Raw genomic sequence first — 14,319 nt, 5'->3', positions numbered from 1 at the left:
ACGGTGATCTTTCCAGAGGTCCCGTCAGGGCATCCTGTTATAATGGCCCTCGTGGAGGGGTCAAATTGTAACGATGTCGCAAGAGAGTCGCTTTCGTTCGGTCCGTTCATCAATCGTCGACCGACTTGGAAGTCAATTTTGGACAATACAGAAACGTGGAGGATAAAAGACAGACGAGTGTGGTCGACCACCCGACTTCCTCTACCACCCATTGTGCATCCTCTCAAGTTGGCCCCACTACGGCGTTCCTGCATACGGCTGCAAGTGGGTGCGTGAGCGAGCGTCGCATCACTTTTATGTCCTCCTGCCGAAAGTGCCGTGAAGCTTCCGCAACCTTCCCTGGATCACGCCTCCACCATGTGTGCCGCTTCTTCAATGTCGTCATCCGTGACGTTAATGACCGGGGTGCTGAATCCGCAGTTTATGTTCGTGCAGGCTACGGCACACCGTCGCTCGCCATTTGGTGGGAGATAGGGGGTCCCTCTGTGACGGCTCTGGCACCCACTGGTGAGGGAGTTGTCAGATGGAAACGTGGGCATGAAATGGGGCGTGGAGGTCCAGCCGGAACATCAGAGTAACGTTCTTCCAAGTGGCCGCTAGCTGAAATGGACAAATTTAATGGCATCGGATGCCGACGTACATTAAATGTCTTTTATTATTCAACATCGTGTCCCGTCACCCGACGCAGAAACCCCACAATAAGTCGAGACAAGTGGACAGCGGATTCGTGTTAGAATGCAGTAGAAAACCATCCATCCTCACTTCCCACTATAAATATATTCCACCTCCCGCACCCATTGATAAATGAGTGCTCTTCTCAAAACCAGGCTTCCCATCGGGTCCTGTTGACAGATAAGCAAAAGCCATCTCCGGCAATGTCCGCGGCGCCGCGAGCAGAACGTCCTTATATGGAACCTCCGCTGGACGCCCGCAAAGACGACTACTCATTGATCACCCTTCTGGGCTTTGCATTCTTGACCTATAATAGCGTCACCGCCGCCTACAGGTCCATTCACGACCTCTGGGCCTTGTCCTTCGTCATCGTCGCCTATGCCGACCTCGTCTCCTTGTTCTGGTGTCTCCGACAGTTCGAGAGGTCCAACCAGCGCCACAAGGAGAGGCTCAAGGTGGCGGTCTGGTTCCTCACCGCCCTGCTCACCACCATGTTTTCCTACAAGGTGGCCTCCGTCATGCCGTGGCCCGTCGCGGTGGTCGTGTGGTGCGTGGGATCTGCCACCATCATCGGAGGCTTTTATGCGTTCTTCGTCTATCGAGAGCCCCCGATCCACCAAACTGCGAATGGAAACAAGCCTTAAGATGAAACGGGGCGGTGCGTCGCTGCATCACTTAATTGTTAGATCAAAGGAGAGCGAAGGAAAAAATCGACGAGAGCAGAAGAAACACGGAGAAAGCCGTCCTAAAGGATCAAAATCGTCCGATACTGCACAGCGGACAATTTCCATTCGCCTCGGCGTGGTAGAAGCTTGTTCTCCTATAATATTCCGGACTAGAGGGCGTCGAAGATGTTGCAAGATGTTGATCGTATTTAACTATCAGGATATTGAGACCATCGTGTCTTTTATCTGTAAGAAAAGAGTTGTCGAAAAAATTAATACTAATAATAAAAATGTCACAGCTAATCGTAACAAAGAAAAGAGTTGTCCATTTCGTTCAGCTCGACTATTCTTCTTATCCGCCTCTCCTATTCACGGCCACTGCTCAACCTCACTATCTATTTCGTCGGTACAGATCACGTTACTCGGCACCGTTGGATTGAGGACTAATGACCGTTGTCTTGACTCTGCGGGACCTCTAGCGTGTTTTAAATTTTAAAATAAGAAAAGAAATCCTTTTTCTTTGAATGAACAAAAATTCTAGTAGATTATTCAGATTCATAGATGGATGTATCAGTGAGAGATGATGCAATCTACGAAAATTGGAGTCACCGTATGCGGCTGTGATTTAAGGGTCCACTGAAAATGATTGAAATTGGCCACGGTGAACCGAGCGGCAAGAGATTGACGAGAGAGGGGGATTTGGATTCTTTCTCTACGAGGGAAAATTAGAAGAAATTGCTGTGGAATCTCAACCATGGACTCCGGAGCGGGTACAAATGTATGGAGGTAGGGAAGCAGCGGAGACGAGAGAATTGACAGATTGATTACGCCTTATGGGCATACTTGGGCCTTCCGGTAGGTTGGACTATGGAAGTGAAAACGATAGACAAAAAGATGATGGATTGTGACGTCGTTGGGGGTTATGGGTGATCATGGATGAGAAGAGAGAGCAGCAATGAGAGTTGAGATAAAGGAAGAGGACGACACAATTGCTAACACTCGATAATTGTTTCGGTAACTCAGGCTTTGCACTCGACGATTTGGACGATTATGATGCGACAATGATGATTAACTTTATAGGCACTCTGAAGCATCGCCCAACTATATCTTTTCGCTGTCGCATTATACTCTTAGAGTTTGATGGAGAACCACAACACTACTACAAGGGCTACTTGTAGTGGTAGGCCCACGGTTGTTTCCTAGTGCGGGCCAACCACGCGGGCTGTCACTTCCACGCACCATTATTACTCGACAACCACATCCTCGGCTTCAACTTGGCAAGACGATCTCTACCCTTTCCTCAAACACCCTGCACTATCGTTTCATAGTCGTCCACAGAGAATCTATGAGCTTCTTCGCCCGAGGTATCGTGCATGGACTCGAAGGTGGTGAGACAAGAGTTAGAGGATGAGGAGACCACCAAGTGCAAAGAGGAGGTAGCAAAATCAAGATTACATGAAGTATAGAGGGGTTGACCCGCCATGGACGTATGTTGGAGATGCAACAACCAACGTCGAGGGAGTGGCAAGAGCACAAGGGAGTGGCAAGAGCACAAGTGACATTGCAAATATGACGAGCAATGAGGAAATTGACGTCGTGGACAGACATATTGTAAACTTAAAAAAGGAAAGCTATATCTAGTTTGTTATCTAAATCGATATCTACATTTACATCGATATCTATATCTCTATATCTACATCGATACTAACACAATTGCCACGAGCCCAACATCATTGTTGTTTGTTATTACTGAAAGCATTACTAGGATATTAAATTTATCTTATTACCTATCATTTTTATATTTTTATCGATAAAATCAACACACCATAAATAAACTATATGTTAGATTTCAATATAAAATTTTAAATTTTAAGGATCGGGATGCCGAAAGATCTAATCATCTATAATCAGCTTGTAAATTAACGATCGTAGCGATGTCTGATGCTCCATTTACAGCATCGTTGTGTTTCTACTCAAAACATTAATTTCTTCATCTCTTCATATCATCAGGAAAAACAAATTCCACTGCAGTTTCCGAACAAACACACGGACGGAAACTAAAATTTTGTGTACATATTTGGTCGACAAGCATAGTGTTAGGATTCTGTAGCTACACACTACACTACACACTGCGTACACATCTAAATCCTTACACCATTGTATTTGGCCCTAACCACAAAGAAGTCGTCAGGCTGGTTCCTCTCTTCAAGCCAAGCGTACGTCCCGACGTCCTCATCGGCTACCGGGTTCGCCTCTCCTGTTATGGTGGGAAAGAGAAAGAAACAACATCATTATCTGATGGATTCACGGCCAAACTCAGGTGGCAAAACGCATCATACCCAGGAGTGGCATGGGGACGATGATATATATATATATATATATATATATATATATGCACGGTTGCATGAGACAGAGGAACGAGAATAACCATCGAGAAGCAGGAAAGCAGGATAACATCAACCTATTGGTGGCGACGAGATGTCTCGCCCTCCAAAGCTCTCAACATGGAATAAACCTCAAATCAAATGAAAGTTGAGGATATATAGGTATATGTATATGCATAAAGGAGACCAAGCGAAACGCAAATTTGCGCAGAACCTACCCACCAGGAAACCAAGCGTATGGACGATCGTGGTAGTAGGTGCAATCCCTTCATCGAGCGCCGGAATAAGGCGGTCCCAGCACGTCCAGCACTGCACAACATGTTCTTGCTCTGAAACAGTGCAGGTTGCCTCCGTCTTCCGGATAAAGCACGGAGGTCCTACAAGGCGCAGTAAAGATGGCATCCGTCTTCACTTTCGCCAAGCGCAATCCAGGGGGTAACGAGGTTGCTATTCAGATGTATGCACGATGAACAAGTAGCAGCACAGATCAGTTAAAGCTCTAAAACCCATTGAGTTAAGTTACAGCTCTAAAAGTGAGTACTCATTCCATGGAACTGACGTTGTAAAGGGTTGACCAGCTCGGCCAAGTTCTGAGGCACATTGACCCAGTCATAGGATTTGATGTGCATGGAGCCGAAGAGAAGCTTGGTGAATACCGTCATGCCTGGATGGTCGTGGAGTGGGATCACACCCGACGGAGGCAAACAGAAGATGACCATCTGCACGGTCGAAGCATCCATACATAGATCAGCTCCTATGGAACCAACATAATAATAATCATCGTCATCGTGCTCCGTACCGAGAACTCCTCGAGCTCGCGGATGGGCAGGTACGTAATCACCGGCGTTCCTCTGGATGCACCACGTCGGAAGTACGACATATCCGGAGTAAGACCAACATCCGAGGCATCTATACCATCTGCAAGTTTGGAACGTAGCAAAGGGGATTATGTTCCGTGCATGTACGCAGCAGCTTACCATTCAAGCGCATTGTATTCACCATGTTCACATCAGAAACCCTTCGTTCATTCATGGCCGAGTTTCTTATCGATGGCAAAACACAGGAAACGGACGGCAGCATAAACAAAAGTGTCGAAAACTACGATCGTACTATTGAAATCCCCAGAAACCAACGTAATAATGTCTTTCGTATGAAATACAAGGAAAAAGAAAGGTGATAATGTCTTTCGTACCGAAAATGGACATAATACGATCAACATCCTCCGGCGAGGGCACGATCCCGGCACCTCCGTCGGCAAACACCTCTCTGCACGTATCCAACATCCTCTGCACCGCCGACGGCATTAGCCCGAGCTTCCGTTCCCTAGATTCTGATCATCAAGCAAGAACCGAAGGAGGAAAGGAATCGGAGGTAGGAGACGAGTTCCGCATGGTCTCCCATATTTATATGAGAAGACTCGTAATTAAGCTGCCGAGCGTATTCCGATCCCAATTCTGTGGGTGGTGGTTTCCGCCCGGAGAGGATGAGAGAGAGAGAGAGAGAGAGAGAGAGAGAGAGATGCGAGGGGTCCAAGGATGCACATTGGGAGTTGGGATCCAACACGTACGTACAGTTTGTTTGGAATCGGAAAACCATGGGCAAAGCCACCTTCCTGTGTGCTACCCTCAAACAGCCTTGAAAAATGATCTCCACTGCCTCTCTCTTGTTCTCGCATCCATGTATGTATGTGGACTAATGATAGATCAGCAGCAATGTGGAGCACGGCCTCAGGTCGTATGATGTGATGATGCCATGCCTCCAGGGAATGTCAGCTGCGAATGATGTAATGTGAGTGGCCCGCCCATTATCCATAAGATGATCTGAAATATAATAATGGCTAAAATATCAAGACGCTAATAATGCCTAATTATATAATACATTAAGGTATATGGTTCGTGGGAATGAATTATAGTTTGATCCATCACTCCAAATCTTGTTTGAAGATTATTTTTCCTTGAAATCCTGATAAACACATCACATGTCGATGTTTTGATTAGGCCGACCGATGGACAAAGGATCTTATACAAGGACTGGCCGGAGCAGCACGGATCAGGAAGAATCCTAATTAATTTGATAGGGCAAGTAGTCTTGTGGAGCTTACATGCATGCATGGATAAGTATCTACTTCGAAGCATGGGGCCGGCGGATCAAAGTTTCAGTTCGTCCACATGATCATCATCTGAGATCTCCCCCGTGATGTGGATAGTGCTTGGAAGTGACGCTCGTCCGTATTCAGGTCTCCGTCGACTCACGAGTCTTCTTCTTCTTCTGTAGATTGGGAGTAGATGACGAAAGGAGTGACGCCATGCACCGTGGCGTCACTCCTTTCGTCCGCCAAGGAATAACATGCTGAAGCCTTTGGCAGGAGGAATCGAGGAAGAGGTGTCTTGCGTGTTGAAGCCTGTCTTCCGATCGCCGCACCGGCCTCACGTATACCGATATATGATTCTTATATATGGAATGGAGTGCAGCAACGTCCAAAGAAATAAAAACTACAGATAGAACACCGAAAAATCGCAGCAGTTAAATCCTTGTCTGTTTCGTTCTTGAATGGAACAGCAGCAGCAGCTCGCAGCGAAGGACCAGTGTCGTATGTAATACAACACTTACGAGGCGCAGGCAAACATGGATCTTAAGAAGCTTAACCTGGAACGATGTTGGCCTCGAGGAGGTTCATCGCTTAACATGAGTAATTCTCAAACCATCTGATTGTTGCAGTATTGATTCTGTGAAAATTGTTGTCCTCGTTTCAAGAGGGAGGCCTGCAAGAACTTTTCATATCCCATAAGCTCCGGTAAAGGAAAGTTTGATACTCGACATGCATCGACACTCCATTCTGAAACTTAGTCTTAACTTGTAATCTTGCTACAATGTCTACTAAAAAACAGTGTTTCAGTGGCCCCACTTATCAGTATCATCATACGGCATCCACAGCCGCGATGCCAACACACATCCACAAAATTTCCTCCCAGTTCACATCCGAGTAGAAATAAATTTCATTGCAGATGGCTACAGGATCAGCAAACTTTTCTCACCAGGTCAACTTTCAAGAAATGCATCATCTGGATGCTCTCAGGAGTATGCTTCTTCTGTCGTCTGGTATATCTGCTTCACCGTCCCCATTCCATTTCAGGCCCAGATCTTGCATTATTTGAGCGGAAGGAGTCCTCAGGTTTGATAGCATTAGCAAAGGTATGCCAACCCAGAAGGTATGGAATGACAAACTGCATTATCATTAGATAGCCATGAAATCCATCTCTAGACCATTTTTCATATCCACCTCTATCTCTAAACTATAGTCACACCAATTAGTTATGACAGATAATTATGTTAAATTTTTAGACAATCAAGTACTAAAAAGTTTGGGCAATTGAAAATGAAGACGAGACATGCCATACATTGAAAGCCGAGTTCAGAATGCTGAATTCCGCCTTGGTAATGGGTATATATATGCTTTCGTCCACATTCAGGAGGCGATTTTGAACACCTACACAAGAAAAGCAAGGAACTTAGCATGCCAACTTCTCATTACCAACTAAATAACAACTAACTAATTATCTGAGCAACTCATAAGCAATCTTGTAATGCTCTGATGAGGAACATAATAATATGTGCATTTGCCAGAACACATCAGTCTGTCGTACATTTGAAAAGTCACATGATATACACCAAGGTTCAAGAGAATCTGGATCAGCATTTTAAGATTGGGATGATGATCAGTCAGATAATGCAATCTGGATCGGTATATTACAGTCTTAGCCACAAAATGGAACTAGAAAAATCAGAACTCGAGAAGTTCAATGCATAATTGTAGAAATCTTATATATCACATCAAGTGACAAATACATCTAATTTACTCAAAGAAAGACAGAAAATAGAGAATTACTAAGATTAAAGAAATGTCCAGTGCCATCTGGAAGAGGTTCTGCCTTCAGAACTTTACGGACCTTGCCTTCATCACTGCAAGGGAAAAGAGATGACACTTCAACCAGTTAGCTAAGTTACACTTAGTTTTAGATCAATAGGAAGCCCCACTGGATCAGAAAAAAGAATTAGAAAGCCTTTTATTAATGATCAAGCGATGATCGAGAATACAAGAATATATGACTCAGAAAAATAATAATTGTCATATTGACTGTAAGCAAGAAGCCCAGTTACCATCCATTTTAAGCATGATCTTCATTTTACTATAACAAATAGCGCTGCAGATAAAAATAAAGAGTAGATAGTATCTATTAGGATAAATCACTTGAACCACTACCATGAACTTCAGATGGAACTATAAATTCCATAAAGATAAAAGTTCTGTTTCCACATTCCAATACTAAAGCACCATGAAATGTTCTTTCTTTAGTTTCAGATGCACTTTATAGTATGGTAGTAAAAAATAAACATATAATTTCTATGCTTTTTTAAACTTTAAATGACTAAAATTTAATTTTCAGACCCATGCTGCATATGCCCTATGCAGTGATCTGAAGTACCTGACTAGTTATGGATGCCCTCATTCATCAAATGGAAGATCAAGTTTGTGATATAACTAGATTAAAAGAACAATGCAACATATGTAAAGTATTTGAAGCAACAAGACTTTTAAAATAGGAACACAACACAGTGACCACTAACTCATGCACATTACAAACACAAGCTTTCAAGACCACCATCTACACAGCATATATTTCTTATCAAGATGATTACCTTCTTCCCTTAAATGGATCATGAAAAAACTCACAAGAATCCTTTGCACCAAGACTCATCAAATGACCAACTTCAACTACTGACAGGGAAAAGACCTGCATCAAATATAAAAAATAATTAAGCTTTACATTGTATTTGCGGAAAAGGCTCAAAAAAGAAAAAGTGCACAGAGAGGTAAAATAGAAATTTCCAGAAAATGAGAGAGAGACATGATTAGAATAGGAACAGAGTTGTAATTCCTAAAAAAATTATGTACTAAGCATGTCGAATAACACACAACTAGTTCTTACAGCAGAAAGCACAAGATTATCATGATGTAGCATCAAGATTGCTGTCGAAAGGAAAATATGAACTACACATATATTAATCACTTACGTATATTTATCAATACTATTTACCCCAATGACCAAAGCCTGCCCCATCCATTTCAGATTTTCATCATAGGCTAGTTTAGTATGTAAAATAGCAGGTTCATAATAACCCATGTTCCAACTGAATCTTCATGGATGCCTATCCCAAAGGAGACGATGCTTGTTAGCACATGGTTGTTCTCTTAATCTAAGTCCACAGTGCAAATTTTTTAAATTGCAAGGAAGAAGTAATTTGTAACCATGCTTTAAAATTCTCTTGTTATTCAACTTCCAAAATGAAAATACTTAGGTATGAACCCTGCTACATGTTATTTCAAAATTTGTAAAGCGGTAAAGGAGGGTGCTGTGTGCTTTCTTGATGATTCTCGTTCATGAAAAAGTCTTCTGATGAAATTCTAAAGCTGCACGATATATATTTTTTTAGTTCCTTCATGTGGAAAGCAACAATAACATGTAAAAATCATAGAATTATCCATTGCTATGATGCAAACATGGGACAACAAGCACAAACTGCTATGCTTTTAGATTCAAAAAGTTTCTTCCATTAATGGACCAAGGTATGCCACGAACCATGCCCACAATGGCCTCTCCCAATAATACACACACACACGTCCCAGTATAATATGGTTCTAATGCCTACTAATTTTCAACTGCAAACCAACTGGTCCCTAAATAACATTCACACTACAATTTAGGTCCCATGATCATTTCCAGCAAAAGAGGAAAACAGATTACATAGCTTTGTACATATAAATCAATGGTGTAATAGATGCATATAGCTGACCCAAAGTAGGACAGACATTACAGCTTCTTGTTGTTGTTATTGTTAATGTCACTGTAAGACAATAAGAATGCAACTTTATTGAATACATAAAATTCGTTGCCTCTCAACTCCATATACCACTTCTTCTGAAAATCAGATTTCCTTAACCTCCATCACTTATGCACGCAAAGACATAAAAATGGCATGGGGTTGTTCCAGGTTATGAATTATCTTGGTTATCAGGATAAATGATCTAAAACAAGTAGGCAACTTCTTTATTATTTCACACCGTACTTGTTCTTTAACTTAATGGAATAAATTCGCTATCGTACTCTCTCTCTCTCTCTCTCTCTCTCTCTCTCTATATATATATATATATATATATATATATATATATATATATATATATCATAATGTGTCGTTTCTTCATCAGCCTAAAAGTTATGGCCACTCCATTGAAGAATCTTTGGCTCTTGCTCTGACAACAATAGAAACATAGGCGCATTATTTAGTACAGTAAAACACTTTACGTGTAAAACTGATTCACAGGAAATAACAAGCAACCAAAAAAGGTTTAAGAGATTTTATCTTCCAGATCATTTTAAATCTAAAGATGGCTGGCAATTCCATATAAAACCAAATATATACTTCGCCTTCTTTGCGTGATTTACTATGTTAATTCACGTTGATCACACTATATACCAATAATACAAGGAAGAAAAATGGAAGTAATTTAGCAAACCTGTTTCCTGCTCCAATCATATTGCCGGGTCGCTCCTGCAGGGGCAAACTGGAGTAGGATAAATCCTTCCTTGGAAACCTTATATGCTCCAGACTGCACCGCGAATAAATCGACCACGGTGAATTTTACAAACCAACCACAGATTTTGGCCAAAAAAATATGAAATCAAACTAAGAAACTCACATCCAGTGGGGCAAATTCAGGAGCCCTCGGCTCAACGGTGAGCGCGGCCTTGCCTTTGTAAATGGAATACCCGACGAAAACCCTAGAAGGTTGAGCTGAAAAGCAGACAAGCCGAAGCAACATAAAAGGTTAGGTTTTTTGTTTTTCCCCCTCAATCGGTGCGGAAACTGTAAGAGAGGAACCGATAGGAACCTCCGGGAGGCTGAGAGGCCAAGAAGGACGGTTCATCCTGCGACGGCGAAGGAGGTCGAGAAAAGAGGCGCTGCTGGTCGAAGTAGTCGGAGCGGCGGCATAGAACGGAAAGCTGTGCCTTCTTCTTGCTACCAAGGGTTAGAGTTGTGGGACAGGAAAAACTAATTCTGAGGGGAGCGAAGGAAGACGGGAGGAGAGGAGGAGAAGGGCGGAGGGAGAGAGGACACGACGGGGAAGACATCACTCCAAAGTGCGAGAATGCGCAGGCTGGGGCTGCTGTTATCGCCGTAAACGAAATGCGGCCGTCACTCAACCGAGCCCTGGAAGTTCCCGATACCACCCCTTCGGGTGAGTAAACTTACCATTCAGGTCATGTCAAATTGCTATCGTCGAGTTGGAGTGTCGTTCGCCACAGACCCGACGCGAGAGTCGAGGAGAAAACAAACCGGGGAAGATTCAACATTGTTTGTAACCAAATTATGATTAGTTAACTTAATTAAAATAGTTTAAGGCGTATAATTTAGATGTAACCAATGACACGAAATAAAGGCCTATGGTAATTAATTAACTTGACAAAGAAAATAAAGGCATTACTTGGTGGTCCCATTATACAAAGGCCTACTTTTTTTCCGAAGAAACCAATTATGGGTACCCAATAACAAAAATCTCCTTACCGGTCGATGATCACCATTCCTGCCACAATATCCTCCTCGCATTAGACTTAGCCTGTCTCCCACAAATTGGGGTATCCGAAAAGAGGGGTAAGATTGCAGTAAATATTTGTTACACGATCGGTGCATTTGCATTGCTCATCAGCGTAAAAATCTGCCTGAATGGTAGTGACGCTGTTATGCCCCTCTCCTGCTCGACGACGATCATATTACATTATAATAGAAAGAGAAAGGAGTGCAACGTTGGCCTCATGCGGCCTTTCTTCCCTTCTTTGTTCGCTGGATCTTCCTCCACTTGAGGAAGATCTGCAGAGAGAGCCCCGAGAACACCGTTACCACACTTGCCCAATGCTTCGGGGACAAGGGATTACCGCTTATCAAAGAGGAGACGACGATGCTGACAAACTTGCGGGTAGTAGTGATGGTGGTGTTAGCAAGATATCACACATTAAAACTCATTCCTAACCAACCGGACATCATATTAAAAAACAGGATGATAGGTTATCTGTTTCAATTGATAAACAATCGTCAAAAATTTTCCCACATCAGGAAACAGAGGAAACCATCTGACCTTCGAAAGTGCAAATGATGATACCCCTCCGGCAACAAGGAATGTGCAAATGTACTCCGGGATAGTGTATTTGATCCCATAAACAAGAGTACCCATCAGCATAACTGGGAGTAGGCCAAGAAACACTTGTTAGTGAGGACAATAATTACAAAGAAGTAACTACTCGTGCTTATCCTAACATCAGCCATTCGGATATCATATACGTGGTAACTCTTCGGTTACAGAGAGCTAAGCTGTAGAGAGAAACAACTACAAGTGTTAAGCGCTTTCAAGTTGACCACTAAAACATAGTTTGTCATTTGCTTGGATTATTAAAATAGGATAATTGAGCTATATTTCAAAACATAACTAAAGGGATATTGAGAATTTAAATGCTTTATAATGCAACAGTCTTATTTATTGACACAAATGTCATCAACCATGGATATAAATTTCATATTTTTATAATTAGTTATTGGCTTGGTGTACTTAAAGTGCTGCACATCACACATCAAAAAACAATTTCTTTTCAGGAAAAACCTTGCTAATGTTTGCATGGAACCGAAAGCAAATACAACACTCACCAGGAATCATCTTTGTAGATTTTGCCAAAACCGAAAGCAAATACACAGAATTAATAAAATTAGTACTCCTTAATAATCTGAAATATAATCTCCTGAAATTAACAAGTAATTTTCAGGAAATTAATGCTCATCAATGCACATGTGAACAAAAGGATGATAATAGCTGCTCAACAAGAGAAATCTATAGAAGGATCAAACATTTGAGATTATCATGAGGGAGAAATAACAAATGCTACTTTTGCTGAAGAACACAGCTGGATAACTCGAGAACAACATAATTGTAGCATTTTTCTGCAAACTCATGCAAAAGTGCCAAATCTTAACTTGCTATATAGTCACTATTGATTTCTCGAGTCTTGACTTACTATTATAATGTAGATGTATGATTTGCCTTTTGGGAGATCCTCTCCAACAAATCCATTAAACAGTCGTAACTTCTACATAGTGGTGTTAATCAACTTCGCCCGATGTGCTTAATCCAAGATTGATGAAATGCAAGCCTTGCATATTGCCACTATGCCTTTTGAGGTTTGGTCGCTGTTGGAACAGTACTGCAAATATCAGTAAATATTTCAAAATTGGGTATCGAGGAAATCTACCTTCCTAGATAGAGTGTCTATAATGTAGAACATTTGGAAAGCTAGGAATTGTCCAAATAGCAGCCATTACGACAAGAGCTGTGGAATTTGGAGGTTATCACTCCTAAGAAGAATCGAACTTTATTTTAACTTGAGCAAAGCTAAGGAATGGATACAACACTGTCATAATAAAGATATCTGTTTCCTGGTTAATTGTTTTAGAAAAGATGCCAGTTCTTGTATGCACACACAAACAGTTGATCACAATTGAACTATCAAACTCTAATATCTGAACCCTTCGCCTAACTTACCTGTGCGGGATAACTGATATACTTCAAGGCTTCGATTCCCATGGAAGGACCGATGGTATTAGAGATGTTTGGGCTCCAGTAGCTCCACAATGGAGCTACCCCCGAAGAGTTCCTCGACCACAGTTTTATCGCTACTGCCCAATCGATGAAAGTGAAACAAATTATATCCATCAATCCTCCCAAACAACAACAACAACAACAACAGATCTGCGATCCACTTACTGATCAAGGACCACAAGAAGCAAACCGCGTTCTGCGCCAGGTTCAAGAAGGAGAGGTGCTCGAACCGCTTCCCGTCAGGCCCAAATAGCTTGGTCGATCTGAGACACAAGAAAGGGTACGTTCATTACAAACCGTAACACAGGTCACCAGATTTAGATGCTTGTTTCGTTGACAAAGGGCCAATTTGATAAGGAATCGAGCAAGAAAAAGTGAAAAGAAAAAAAAGAGCTAAGGCAACGAAAGAAAGCTACTCACACAGTTTCTTGCAGGACGACCTGGCAGATGTAGGCGGACCAGATGCCGACGACGCAGAAGGCCAGCAACAGGACGCGGTCGAACCCAGCGGCGGCTTCATGCCCTTCCATTTCCCGGCTGGATCCGACGGAGGGCATCTCCCCGCGTCCGATCTCCCGGTGAATGGGAGAAGATGAAGAAAGGAACCGACGGGGACCGGAGCCGGAAAGAGACGGATATATGTCGACGGCGGAGCGGGGAGAGAGCTAACGCGGAGGGACGGCAGTGAGACGGAGCAACGTCAGATATTCCACACGGCTGGTCGTCATTGGCGCGAGTTCTCGTTTGCTGGAAACGACGTCGGCCGCGGAGCGGGGTGTTAGTTGGGCCGTGGGTACCACAATTTGGACTCCGTTGACTCCGACCACTATGAGGGGCGTTGTGATTGTTTTGATTTGATTGAGAGCGTAATGGTTAGGCTTGTCACGTGACATAACAC

At 42.7% G+C, this 14,319-nt stretch overlaps 4 protein-coding genes across 9 annotated transcripts; 1 reads left to right on the top strand and 3 right to left on the bottom strand.

Moving 5' to 3' along the window:
* Positions 1-787: 787 nt before the first annotated feature.
* LOC135625162 (uncharacterized) lies at positions 788-1,674 on the top strand. Its single transcript, XM_065129560.1, has one exon. The coding sequence runs from the start codon at positions 876-878 to the stop codon at positions 1,314-1,316; it is 441 nt and encodes a 146-aa protein (XP_064985632.1). The 5' UTR covers positions 788-875; the 3' UTR covers positions 1,317-1,674.
* A 1,638-nt stretch (positions 1,675-3,312) lies between these two features.
* On the bottom strand, positions 3,313-5,101 carry LOC103969838 (plant cysteine oxidase 2). 3 transcript variants are annotated; one of them, XR_010491924.1, is made up of 6 exons: positions 4,914-5,101; positions 4,521-4,639; positions 4,281-4,440; positions 3,944-4,168; positions 3,677-3,835; positions 3,314-3,594 (listed from the first exon to the last, which is right to left on the bottom strand). XR_010491924.1 is itself a non-coding variant. In XM_018819413.2 (5 exons), the coding sequence occupies exons 1-4, from the start codon at positions 5,023-5,025 to the stop codon at positions 3,990-3,992; spliced, it is 570 nt and encodes a 189-aa protein (XP_018674958.2). In that variant the 5' UTR covers positions 5,026-5,100; the 3' UTR covers positions 3,316-3,594; positions 3,944-3,989. The 3 variants fall into 3 exon arrangements, 1 of the variants encoding a protein (XP_018674958.2); XR_001975924.2 differs by having other exon boundaries at positions 3,313-3,594; positions 3,677-4,168; positions 4,914-5,100; XM_018819413.2 differs by lacking the exon at positions 3,677-3,835 and having other exon boundaries at positions 3,316-3,594; positions 4,914-5,100.
* Positions 5,102-6,540: 1,439 nt separating this feature from the next.
* LOC135625161 (single-stranded DNA-binding protein WHY1, chloroplastic-like) lies at positions 6,541-11,040 on the bottom strand. The gene is made up of 7 exons (XM_065129555.1): positions 10,671-11,040; positions 10,479-10,573; positions 10,296-10,388; positions 8,420-8,514; positions 7,608-7,681; positions 7,120-7,208; positions 6,541-6,945 (listed from the first exon to the last, which is right to left on the bottom strand). The coding sequence occupies exons 1-7, from the start codon at positions 10,909-10,911 to the stop codon at positions 6,832-6,834; spliced, it is 801 nt and encodes a 266-aa protein (XP_064985627.1). The 5' UTR covers positions 10,912-11,040; the 3' UTR covers positions 6,541-6,831.
* Positions 11,041-11,166: 126 nt separating this feature from the next.
* LOC103969837 (UDP-galactose/UDP-glucose transporter 3-like) lies at positions 11,167-14,209 on the bottom strand. 4 transcript variants are annotated; one of them, XR_010491923.1, is made up of 5 exons: positions 13,842-14,185; positions 13,587-13,684; positions 13,365-13,498; positions 12,841-13,012; positions 11,167-12,016 (listed from the first exon to the last, which is right to left on the bottom strand). XR_010491923.1 is itself a non-coding variant. In XM_065129557.1 (4 exons), the coding sequence occupies exons 1-4, from the start codon at positions 13,976-13,978 to the stop codon at positions 12,926-12,928; spliced, it is 453 nt and encodes a 150-aa protein (XP_064985629.1). In that variant the 5' UTR covers positions 13,979-14,209; the 3' UTR covers positions 12,640-12,925. The 4 variants fall into 4 exon arrangements, 3 of the variants coding, with proteins under 3 accessions (XP_064985629.1, XP_064985628.1, XP_064985630.1); XM_065129557.1 differs by lacking the exon at positions 11,167-12,016 and having other exon boundaries at positions 12,640-13,012; positions 13,365-13,495; positions 13,842-14,209; XM_065129556.1 differs by lacking the exon at positions 11,167-12,016 and having other exon boundaries at positions 12,640-13,012.
* Between the last annotated feature and the right edge of the window lie 110 nt (positions 14,210-14,319).

Source organism: Musa acuminata, chromosome BXJ2-10 (genome assembly GCF_036884655.1).
Source record: "Musa acuminata AAA Group cultivar baxijiao chromosome BXJ2-10, Cavendish_Baxijiao_AAA, whole genome shotgun sequence".
Taxonomy (NCBI): Eukaryota; Viridiplantae; Streptophyta; class Magnoliopsida; order Zingiberales; family Musaceae; genus Musa; species Musa acuminata.
Note: the sequence above shows the minus strand (reverse complement) of the source record. Positions and strands in the feature narration are given on the sequence as shown.

Coding starts and splice junctions, on each gene's coding strand:
- LOC103969838 (XM_018819413.2), bottom strand. CDS start 5,025: ATGCCGTCGGCGGTGCAGAGGATGTTGGATACGTGCAGAGAGGTGTTT. Junction 4,640..4,913: donor TCGTATTATGTCCATTTTCG/GTACGAAAGACA, acceptor CCAAACTTGCAG/ATGGTATAGATGCCTCGGAT. Junction 4,169..4,280: donor GCTGGTCAACCCTTTACAAC/GTCAGTTCCATG, acceptor ACATCTGAATAG/CAACCTCGTTACCCCCTGGA.
- LOC103969837 (XM_065129556.1), bottom strand. CDS start 13,978: ATGCCCTCCGTCGGATCCAGCCGGGAAATGGAAGGGCATGAAGCCGCC. Junction 13,685..13,841: donor GTCGTCCTGCAAGAAACTGT/GTGAGTAGCTTT, acceptor CTTGTGTCTCAG/ATCGACCAAGCTATTTGGGC. Junction 13,499..13,586: donor CTTCTTGTGGTCCTTGATCA/GTAAGTGGATCG, acceptor TCGATTGGGCAG/TAGCGATAAAACTGTGGTCG.
- LOC135625162 (XM_065129560.1), top strand. CDS start 876: ATGTCCGCGGCGCCGCGAGCAGAACGTCCTTATATGGAACCTCCGCTG.
- LOC135625161 (XM_065129555.1), bottom strand. CDS start 10,911: ATGTCTTCCCCGTCGTGTCCTCTCTCCCTCCGCCCTTCTCCTCCTCTC. Junction 8,515..10,295: donor ATGATTGGAGCAGGAAACAG/GTTTGCTAAATT, acceptor TATTTGATGCAG/GTCTTTTCCCTGTCAGTAGT. Junction 6,946..7,119: donor TTCTGAACTCGGCTTTCAAT/GTATGGCATGTC, acceptor ATGATAATGCAG/TTTGTCATTCCATACCTTCT.